Here is an 11,619-nt window from a genome sequence, read left to right as displayed (position 1 = left end):
TTAGGGGGTATTGTCAGAGCATATTGCAAGTTTGTACTTGAAAGTTAACACAACTTGAAGCATTTATCGGCATCAATAATTTGTATATATTACCAAACTGTTTTGTTTGTTAGCAGTATTTCGGTTTTTACCGGCAACTAAACCGAACAAACAGTTTGGTGATCGTTTTTTCTTTTTTTCTTTTTTTTTTTGGTTAGAAATACAATTCTAATTTTTTGCTTTTGCAACATACATAAAAGCGAATATATAAATATTAATGGGAATCGATACAACTCACGTTGATTTCCGCCAGGGGGTTTTGGGGACTATGAGTGTATGTATGTGGATATTTGTACGTGCGTGTGCTTGTGCTTGTGCTTGAGCCTTTGCCTTTTTCTCCCAGTCCTTTGCTGTTCTTGTTGGTGTTTGATGTTTTCAGTTTCTGTTTTGTTAATTCGCGCCCGCTCTTTGTAGTTATGTATTTTCTTGCGATTCACTCTCGCGAAATATTACTTTAATTTCGCGCCCGCTGTATTGCAGTTTTATTGTCTTGCACTGTTTTGTTTTTTGTTTTATGTATATTTGTCTCAGTTTTGGTTATTGCATTCATATATGTATGTATTTTTGTCGAGTCGCCACACTTTTTTTGTTTTGCTCCACTCTACTTTTTATTTTTTTGTCTGTTGTTGTATATGTTTGTCTTTTGCTTGTAATATATTAGTTATTATTTTTGTCACTTCACCACACTTTTCGTTTGTGTTATTGTTTAGGTGCTTTCACTTTTCTCGCCCGATTAATTTTTTTTTGTGTTTGTAAAGTCCCGTGTATTTTGTTTTTGTAAGTTAATGTTTTTGTCTCCGCAGCTTTGTTTTTTCGTTCCACTGCACTATTTTGTTTTATGTCTTTATATTTGTTTTTATATTATAAGTTTTCGCGCCCGATTGTGGTTTTTATTGTTTTTTGTTTGTTGAAATTGTTTATTATGTTTTGTTTTAAATTCGTGCACAGTGTTTTTGTTTTCTTTTATATTTTTGTTAGTTTCTGCACCTTTTTACCGAACTTGGTTTTGTGTTTTTTTTTTTTTTTGTTTGCTTAGGTCACTGCACTTTTTTCGCTTTTTTCACTGCACACTGTTTTTTATTTTTTGCTTGTTCACCGCACAGATATACATAATTATATGTGTTTTATGGATTTTGTTTTTCCACTGGTGCCTTTCTGTGAGGCTCGAAGGACCATGATTAAAAGTGTATCAAATTTAATTTATCATACATTTTGTTTTTATTTTAACAATAGATTAACAAAACTATAAATTAAACTGGTGTGTTGTAATGCCATCAGCTGTGGTGACTTGCGATGTAGCATTAGGATGCGCCAGTTTTACCGAGTAGAGGGGTGGATGCTTAACTCATTTAAACAATATGCAAGAAAAAGAAATTTTTGTCTAAAAGTTGTCACATTTAAAAAGACTTCAATCAAAAAATAATTATAAGTCAAAGATAATATAAAATGTATCTAGGAGTCAAATTTAAATAAATTGTACATATAAATTAAGATTTTAAAATGGAACTGTTTAAATTGATAAAATAGTCAATAGCCTCACGTACTATATCCCTTTGAATCGGGACGCTTCAATTTAGAGGTGGGGGAGTTAATACCACCAGTTCATGTTACATGACACTTATGACCCATATGGTCCGTATTTAAACATTATATGTACTTTGCTAATACTGTCCGCCTTAGGTGGTCCAAAAGTATAAATATATAATTGTAAGATGAATCTTTCCACTTGAAACATATGTCCTACATATGTCCTATCTCAAGTGGATTGTAGATATACTTCCTAGAATGTAAGATTAATATTTGTATCTAGGCTTAACCAAATTTTGTATTTAAGAAAAAGATAATAAAGAAAACGGCAGTCGACCACAGGCAGTTGCCCGTGGCTACTCGAAAATAAAACAATCTATTAATTTGCACATGTGCACTTGAAAACAACCCAAACCAAGCAATATAAATTATACTTCTATGACAGCACACACACACACACATGTATTGTATTGTATAGTTAAAAACAACCCCAAGTGGTGTGCTGAAAATATATGTATATATATTTAATTAGATAAGTTAGACTTTTAAAATAGTATATAAGGTTTCCAAATTTATAAATAAAACTAGAATGAAATACTCTCAGCTCGACTAAAGACGTTTTTTAATTCCCCCCACCAGTGGTAAGGATTACTAAAATCTTTGTTGAGTTTAAGTTTGATCTTACAAATCAAACAGTTTGATATATAATTTCAAACATTTGGTCCTTCGAGCCGGATTGTTGGCTCAGCCAAAGAATGACCTGTATAAGGAAAATACAGGCACGTAAGACCTGTATGAAAGAAAATACAGGCAATATATGTAAAAGTCCTATTATATATGAATATATATAGGCAAATGAATAAGAAATTGTAAGACGGGTCCATATTCCCGCATATTCATTTGATCACATAAGCCGTTTTAGTACGAAACTAAACGCTGTGTAAAACTGTTTATTTAAAAAAATTATATATTCAGCGGCTGTGAATCGAGGCACAGCAAGGTCAACCAGGCGACCAAAACAATAACCTCCAACTATTTTTTTAAAGAATAAGAACAGCTTAGTAAAAAATATTAATTAAAAATGTCGAACATTGCGGACATGTCTAAAGTAAAAGACCAAAAGACTGAATCTCTAGTGCAGAGAATGCAAAATAGAGCACACAGTCTTCGATATTACATCGATGAAGGGAAAATGAATTTATTTAGCACCAATGAAAAAGTGCTAGAAACTTGTGAAAACCACATTAGAAATATGTGGAGGTTATTAGAAAAGGATTATGAAGAACTATGTGGAATACCGTACTTAACGAATTATAAAACGGAAGTGGAAGACTTAGAACAGCAAGTATATGAAATAGTGTATACATTAACTAAACAATAATTTTTGTAACAAAAGAAAAAGATGATAGAAAACGAGCTGAGCAGCTCAAAATGGATCTCAAAACCACAGAAATGGAGAAGGCACAAACAAGTCTCTCCGATTACCAAGCTTTTGCTCAAGAAAAATTCGCAGCACTCGAGTCACAACTGGAAGCACAAGCTGTGGTACATAAGCGTACACTCGATTCGTATCGCTTAGAAATTGATAACAAACTTTCACAAAAGCAACAACAACTCGATGAAGCCGAACAACGCGAACTCAAATTAAAAGAGCGTTTCAATTTATTGGCGATTTCCGAGCAAGAGTTGCGTGAAAAATTTACTAGCAGTAAAATTGCCTACGCCGCCCGCTTCCAGGCGGCCACAGAACGCGAACATGACTTGAATGAACGAGTGCAAGCGCTGACAAAGGAACTCAATGAGCTTAGAGCTTCCAATGAGAATAGGGAACGCGAGTTGCGTGACAAGTTAAATCTGTCGCAGGATGAGATTTCGGTTTTACGATCCTCACAGCACAGCTTTAACGAGAGCCTGGATCGCAGCAGTGGCATTAGTTCGCCACGCAACTCCAGTATGTCGGAACTGGCGCGTCTGAAAGGTGAAGCGGATAGTTTGCATTGTGTGTTGGAGTTAAAACAGAAGGAGATTTCCAAGTTGACTAAACATAATGAGGAGCTAATGCGTGATGCTGAGGAACGTGTCGTTTTGCAGAGCAAAATATCTTTGCTTGAATCAAACAATGAGATGTTGAAGTCAGAGCTGGATATCAAGTCGGAGAAGGAGAAGGACTTTCTTCGTAAAATCAATGACAAAACAAAAGAGCAAAAGGAATCTTGGAGAGCTACCACGGGAAGAGAAGACGTTAACAGGTATTTTATTCCCCGGGAGAGTCCTCACTTCGGAGGAAGTAGGGAAGAGGGTTATCTTTTTACAGATGAAAGAATGGATCTGGAACCGCCTGATGAAGAGCCAAATGAAGACAAGACAATTAAAGTCGTTGACGATGGGGCTATGACAATGGAAGATGCAGTACTGAATCCAAAGGCCAAGAAGAAGAAACGGATGGCATGTCTACCAATCAAACACATACAACAATTACCGAAAGGCGAATGCAGTGAAGAGGTTAATACTAAATTACAAAAAAAGAAGTGTCACATCAAAGGTACACCGTCGCACAGTGGCATTTCGGCGGAAGAAATAGGATTTTTCCACTTTCCAATTTCAAAACTTTAATGTTTTTGGTTTGTAAAGAAATATTTGGATAAGAAAAATTCAACAAGGTTTTTTATAAAAAGTGAAATTTTATAGTTAAAAAAACTAACAGAAGTCGACGGAAAGTTATTCAATAAAATCAGATTAAAATTATTGTCCAAATAAAGATTTTTTTTTTTGTGTGTAAGTTTGTAGCTATGACTTTTCTTTTATTTTTTAGTGAAAATATAGCACCTATTTGTTTATAAAAAAAAAGATTTATTGAAATTGGCAAAGGAAGCTAATTTTTATAATTTTTCAAAAATTATACTAAAAAATATCAACTTTTCATTTTTTAATGGAAAAAAACTTTATGTGCTTTGCCTTGCTTAGCCCTCTTACTATAAAAAAATGAAAGTTCCAAGTCTGTACTTTCTATTAAAAAAAAAAAACAACCGCCAATTACCGTCCCTTTTAGTAACATCGATTTTAATTTCAAAAGTCGCTTCCAATATTTCATACAAATGGTCAAAAAGCCAAAAAAATGTAGTATACTTTCAGGCGCTCATGTAAAGGGCAAGGAAATTAATGTATTACACAAGCTCCTTTTTACAATGCTGGATGGTAAAACCGCTCAGATAGTGACACATACTACTGCAGCAGCAGTATGCTACATTTGTGTAGCGAAACCTACTGAAATGAACAACTTAGAGTTAGTTTCCATGAAAACATTTAAACCTGATGCATGTGAATTGGGAATTTCATCCTTACATGCTAGAATCAAGTTTATGGAATGCATTCTCCTTCTTATAATTTACCATTTCAGAAATGGGCTGCAACCTTCCAAAACAAAGAAATTAAAATACAAAATAAATTAAAAATACAAGCGGCCTTTAAAGATAAAATGCGGTTGCGAGTTGATTTTGTTCAACAAGGTACAGGAACTTCTAACGACGGGAACACGTCAAGGCTTTTTTTTTAAACCCACAAATGGTTGCGGATATTACTGGCGTCAATGAAGACCTTATCGATCGATTCAGGATAATTCTTCAAATAATTACATGTGGCGAAAAAATTGATAGTGACAAATTTAAATTATATACGTCGGACACTGCGAAACTGTTCGTACAAAATTATGGTTGGTTTTATTATCCTGTTACTGTGCACAAAGTACTAATGCATGGTAAGGATATAATGGATGCTGCCGTATTACCAATAGGAATGCTTTCAGAGGAAGCCGAGGAAGCCAGAAACAAAGACTACAGGAAGTATCGATTGATGTTTTCGAGAAAGTGTGATCGAATATCCACAAATACTAATGTCTTCAACAGACTTCTCATAACTTCGGATCCTTACACAAGTAGCTTTGTTTTTTCCATTATTGGCGAAAGCCATCCTGCGGGGTCGAAAGGTTACGAACATATTTTTGTGTTTTTATATGTGGTTGTCAGAGGGAATCTGACCTTGCTTTTTCTACCTTTATGTGGGGCATTGCAAAATTGTGGCTCTAGTGGTAGTCGTACGACGTACCGGCCATTATTTGATCGAGTATTTGAGGCTTTAGAGAAGTGCTCACAATACTGATCTTTTATAGTTTTGTTTGTTAATGGAAGTTTCCTTAAATTTTGTAATTTATCCCCAACTTGAGTTGGTATGGTGGTAACTAGTTCTGTAACTAGTCCACTTTGTATCTCGCTGTGCAGCGTTTGAACTTTTTGTGCCTTTGAGCATGGTGTCTCTTGGCTATTATTAAAATTTTGGTTTTCGGGATTTGTGTTTGCAATTAATCCCGTGGTTCTTGATTTATTAGCGCTTGTATAGGGTGAGATGGGATAGTTATTTAAGTGCAACATAGAATGATGCCTTTTATGGCAATAGATGCAATTGAATTTGCTTTTACAATTTTTATATGTGTGCGCATGTGAGAGGCAATTTGTGCAAAGTCTTTTTGACCTGACAAAATTATTTCGGTCGTTAACTTTTAAGTCTTTAAACTTTTCGCAAGATATAAGCCTATGCCCTCTTTTACATAGTTCGCATGACGTTTGTTTTTTCAGTTCGGATGTGAACGATTGCGTTTTGTAAAAGTTTTTGTTTGGATTGTTTTTGTTCCTAACTTGGGGTCTATTTAAGCTTCCATTTTGGTCGTGTTGTTCTTAGGTTTGATTATTTTTTCTTCTAACCTTTCCGCAATTTCATATTGGGTGGTGAGAAAATCTTTCATTTGTTGCCACGTTGGGCACTTTTTTCGTGATGAGAGCGATTGCTCCCATAGAAGTAACGACTTTTCTGGTAATGCGGCGGTGCAAATGTTTACCAGAATTGGGTCCCAGCTGTCTGTGGGAATATTTAATGTCGATAGAACCGACAAACAATTCGAAACAGTAGATTCTAGTTTGATGAATTCTATACTTGTTTCTTTCTTAATTTTTGGCAAGTTCATCAGTGTCGTTACATGTTTATCGACCAGTATTCTTTCATTTTCGTATCTTGCTTTTAGAGCTTCCCAAGCCAAATTGAAATTATCGTCATTAAGAGCGAACTGTTTTTACTATGACGCCTGCTTGAACCTTTTGTTTTGTATCGGAGGTGATACAATTTTTGCGCTTGTAAGAATTTTGGTATGGTTGATGTAGACGGCTGTAAAAACATGTCCCGGAAAGGAACGGCCCATTCTTCATAAAACCTCCATAGAATGTTTCTGTGTCACATGGCGGCCAAACTCGAAGGTATTTTGGATGCCGGAACTTGCCTTTGACTTTTTATGTGTGGCAGCTCTACTCCACTGTTGGGGAGTAGGTGCAAATTGCTTTAATGAGTTTTAATTGATCGAAGATCATCGCTTTTGTTTCTTCGTTACTGGTCTAAGCAGTTTTCGTATATTGCGTTAAGCCGAGGATTTGAAATTGTGTGTATCTGAATCAGTCAGAATTAGAATGGCGTCATTGAGCCGCTTGGAAGCGAGTCCAAAAATTTGTAAGATTTTTTGATTGTTTGATTTCTAATAAAACGATTCAGAGTCTTTCATTGAATCGGTGAGGTAGGCAAATCTAGTTGCAGTATCTTGTTAAAACTGTCACTTTCATGAAATATGAATTTAAAAGCCTGTTTTGAGCGTAAAGCTGCTGCAGGTGTATTACGATTTTTTTCGTTATTAACCATTTTTTGTGCAAAATAATATTATATTGTTTATTTTTTACTTTAGCTTTAAGTTTGAAAATATCCGCACTTTTACTTTATTACACCTTTTACGTCCTTATGTTAGTATTTAGGTTCCACCACTAATACTTGGACTTGTGTGTATGTAAGTAGGGATGTGCTTATGTTTTGTGCAATTGAGAGCTCGCTGAGGAGATCAATTCGCTCTATACATAAGTATGCACGAAGTTTTAGTGTGCTTATGAGTATGGTTATATTAATCGCAATTGAAGGAGGCTCGATAAAGAGATCAAATTCGCTTTTTGTATGCAATCCTTGCTTGTTTTTGTTTGCCAAGGAACAAGAGGTATTGCCGAGTAAGTAGTCAGCCAATACGGACTTTGAAGATTTGAATATGTGGTTAATATGGTAGATATTTTGAGACTTTATTAAGTATGTAGTTCTATACATATCGTACAAATTATCTTTGAATATTATATATGTACATATGTTCGAGACGAGAGCGCAGAAAACGGAATTGAAAAAAATTAAAGGCGCTAGGTTTGTAGTTTTTGACTCTCTCTACTTTGTTGGTTTTTTATGTTATAATTCTGATTATAAATTTGTGCCTTTGCTTACTCAGTTTATGCAATCCCCGTTATTATTTTGTAAAACTTAGGGGGTATAGTCAGAGCATATTGCAAGTTTGTACTTGCAAAGTTAACAAAACTTGAAGCATTTATCGGTCATCAAGAATTTGTGTATATAACCAAACTGTTTTGTTTGGTAGCAGTATTTCGGTTTTTACCGGCAACTAAACCGAACAAAACAGTTTTGGTGATCGTTTTTTTCTTTTTTTCTTTTTTTTTTATACCAACGGAATTTTGGTTAGAAATACAATTCTAATGTTTTGCTTTTGCAACATACATAAAAGCGAATATATAAATATTAAAATGGGAATCGATTACAACTCACCGTTGATTTCCGCCATGGGGTTTTGGGGAACTATGCGGTTATGTATGTGGAATATTTGTACGTTGAGTGTGGGCTTGTGCTTGTGCTTGAGCCTTTGCCTTTTTCTCCAAGTCCTTTGCTGTTCTTGTTGGTGTTTGATGTTTTCAGTTTCTGTTTTGTTAATTCGCGACCGCTCTTTGTAAATAGTTATGTATTTTCTTGCGATTACTCTCGCGAAATAGTACTTTAATTTTGTATTTCGCGCCCGATGTATTGCAGTTTCTATTGTCTTGCACTGTTGTGTTTTTTGTTTTATGTAGATTTGTCTCAGTTTTGGTTATTGCATTCCTATCTGTATGTATTTTTGTCGAGTCGCCACACTTTTTTTGTTTTGCTCCACCGCTACTTTTTATCTTTTTTGTCTGTTGTTGTATATGTTTGTCTTTTGCTGGTAATATATTAGTTATTATTTTTGTAACTTCACCACACTTTTCGTTTGTGTTATTGTGTTAGGTGCTTTCACTTTTCTCGCCCGATTAATTTTTTTTTGTGTTTGTAAACCCAGTCCGATGTATTTTGTTTTTGTAAGTTAATGTTTTTGTCTCCGCCGCTTTTGTTTTTTCGTTCCAGCCACACTATTTTGTTTTATGTCTTTATATTTGTTTTTATATTATAAGTTTTCGCGCTCCGATTGTGGTATTTTATTGTTTTTTGTTTGTTGAAGTAATGGGTTTTATTATGTTTGTTTTTTTCAATTCGTTGCACAGTGTTTTGTTTTTCTTTTATATTTTTGTTAGTTTCTGCACCTTTTGTACCGAACTTGGTTTTGTGTTTTTTTTTTTTTTTGTTTGTTTAGAGTCACTGCACTTTTGTGCGCTTTTTTCATTGCAACACCTGTTTTTTATTTTTTGCTTGTTTAACCGCACCAGATATACATAATTATTATGTGTTTTATGGATTTTGTTTTTCCACTGGTGCCTTTCTGTGAGGCTCGAAGGACTTAATGATTAAAAGTGTCTCAAATTTTAATTTATCATACCATTTTGGTTTTTTTTTTTTTTTTTTTTTTATTTTAACAATTAGATTAACAAAACTATTGAAACCCCAAATTTAAAAGGTGTGTTGTAATGCCTCAGCTGTGGGAAATGCGATGTAGCTTAGGATGCAGCCAGTTAATACCGAGTAGAGGGGTGGATGCTTAACTCATTTAACACAATATGCAAGAAAAAGAAAATTTTTGTCTAAAAGTTGTCACATTTAAACAGACTTCAATCAAAAAATAAATTCTAAGTCAAACGATTATATAAAAATGTATCTAGGAGTCAAATTTAAATAAATTTGTACATATAAATTAAGATTTTAACATGCGAACTGTTTAAATTGATAAAATAGTCAATAGCATCAACGTACTATATCCCTTTGAATCGGGACGCTTCAATTTAGACGGTGGGGGGAGTTAATACCACCAGTTCATGTTTACATGAACATATTCTTTATCTGTCATAAATATGTAACATGACACTTATGACCCATATGGTCCGTATTTAAACATTATATGTACTTTTGTAATACTGTCCGCCTTAGGTGGCGTCCAAAAAGTATAAATATATAGATTGTAAGATGAATCTTTCCACTTGAAACATATGTCCTTACATATGTCCCTATCTCAAGTGGATTGTAGATATACTTCCTAGAATGTAAGATTAACTATTTGTATCTAGGCTTCAACCAAATTATTGTATTTAAGGAAAAAAAAGATAATAAAGGAATAACGGCAGTCGACCACAGGCAGTTGACCGTGGCTACTCGAAAATAAAAAACAATCTATTAATTTGCACATGTGCACTTTGAAACCAACCCAAACCAAGCAATATAAATTTTATACTTCTAGGACAGCACACACACACACACATGTCTTGTATTGTATAGTAAAACACAACCCCAAGTGGTGTGCTGAAAATATATGTATATATATTTAATTAGATAAGTTAGACTTTTAAAATATTATTATAAGGTTTCCAAATTTATAAATAAAACATAGAATGAAAATACTCTAAGCTGAACTAAAGGACGTTTTTTTAATTCCCACCACCAGTGGTAAGGAATTACTAAAATCTTTGTTGAGTTTAAAAAGTGGATCTTACAAATCACACAGTTTGATATATAATTTTCAAACATTTGGTCCTTCGAGCTGGAATTGGTGGCTCGAGCCAAAATTGAATGACCTGTATAAGGATAAATTACAGGCCACGCAGTAAGACCTGTATGAAAGAAAATACAGGCAATATATGTAAAAGTCCTATTATACATGACGATATAGAGGCAATTGAATACAGAAATGGTAAGACGGGTCCCATATTCACGCATAGTCATTTGATAACATAAGCCGTTTTTAGTACGAAAAACTAAACGCTGTGTAAAACTGTTTATTTAAAAAAAAAATTATAGATTCAGCGGCTGTGAATCGAGGCCACAGCATAGTGCTCTCCAACCATGCGACCAAAAAACAATAAACCTCCAACTATTTTTTTTTAAGAGGAATAAGAACAGCTTAGTAAAAAATATTAATTAAAAATGTCGAAAACATTGCGGGACATGTCTAAAGTAAAAGACCAAAAGACTGAAGCTCTAGTGCAGAGAATGCAAAATAGAGCACACCAGTCTTCGATATTACATCGATGAACGGAAAAATGAATTTAGGTTCTTAGCACCACTGAAAAAGTGCTAGGAAACTTGTGAAACCAACATTAGAACTATGTGGAGGTTATTAGAAAAGGATTATGAAGAACTATGTGGAATACCGTACTTAACGAATTATAAAACGGAACGTGGAAGACTTAGACCAGCAAGTATATTGAAATAGTGTATACATTAACTAAACAAATAATTTTTGTAACAAAAGAAAAAAGATGTATAGAAAACGAGTTCTGAGGGCAGCTACCAAAATCGATCTCAAAACCACAGAAATGGAGAAGGCACACGCCAAACAAGTCTCCATACCACTATTACCAAGCTTTTTGCTCAAGAAACATTTCGCAGCACTTCGATGTCACAACTGGAAGCACAAGCTGTGGTACATAAGCGTACACACTCGATTCGTATCGCTTAAGAAATTGATAACAAACTTTCACAAAAGCAACAACAACTCGATTGAAGCCGAACAACGCGAACTCAAATTAAAAGAGCGTTTTCAATTTATTGGCGATTTCCGAGCAAAGAGTTTGCGTGAAAAATTTTACTAGCAGTAAAATTGCCTAACGCCGCCCGCTTCCAGGCGGCCACAGGAACGGCGAACATGACTTGAATGAACGAGTGCAAGCGCTGCCCAAAGGAAACTCAATGAGCTTAGAGGCTTCCAATGAGAATAGGGGAAACGGCGAGTTGCGTTGA

At 34.6% G+C, this 11,619-nt stretch overlaps 1 protein-coding gene across 1 annotated transcript; it reads left to right on the top strand.

Moving 5' to 3' along the window:
- Positions 1–2,997: 2,997 nt before the first annotated feature.
- On the top strand, positions 2,998–11,619 carry LOC125777571 (glial fibrillary acidic protein-like). The gene is made up of 2 exons (XM_049452663.1): positions 2,998–4,108; positions 11,504–11,619. Exons 1-2 carry the CDS (start codon positions 2,998–3,000, stop codon positions 11,617–11,619), a joined length of 1,227 nt encoding a protein of 408 aa, XP_049308620.1.

Source organism: Bactrocera dorsalis, chromosome 3, assembly GCF_023373825.1.
Source record: "Bactrocera dorsalis isolate Fly_Bdor chromosome 3, ASM2337382v1, whole genome shotgun sequence".
In the NCBI taxonomy this organism is placed as follows: Eukaryota; Metazoa; Arthropoda; class Insecta; order Diptera; family Tephritidae; genus Bactrocera; species Bactrocera dorsalis.
The sequence above is the reverse complement of the archived record's forward strand: the minus strand, read 5'-3'. Positions and strand labels throughout refer to the sequence as shown.

Coding starts and splice junctions, on each gene's coding strand:
- LOC125777571 (XM_049452663.1), top strand. CDS start 2,998: ATGGATCTCAAAACCACAGAAATGGAGAAGGCACAAACAAGTCTCTCC. Junction 4,109..11,503: donor AAAGAAGTGTCACATCAAAG/GTACACCGTCGC, acceptor GCCCGCTTCCAG/GCGGCCACAGGAACGGCGAA.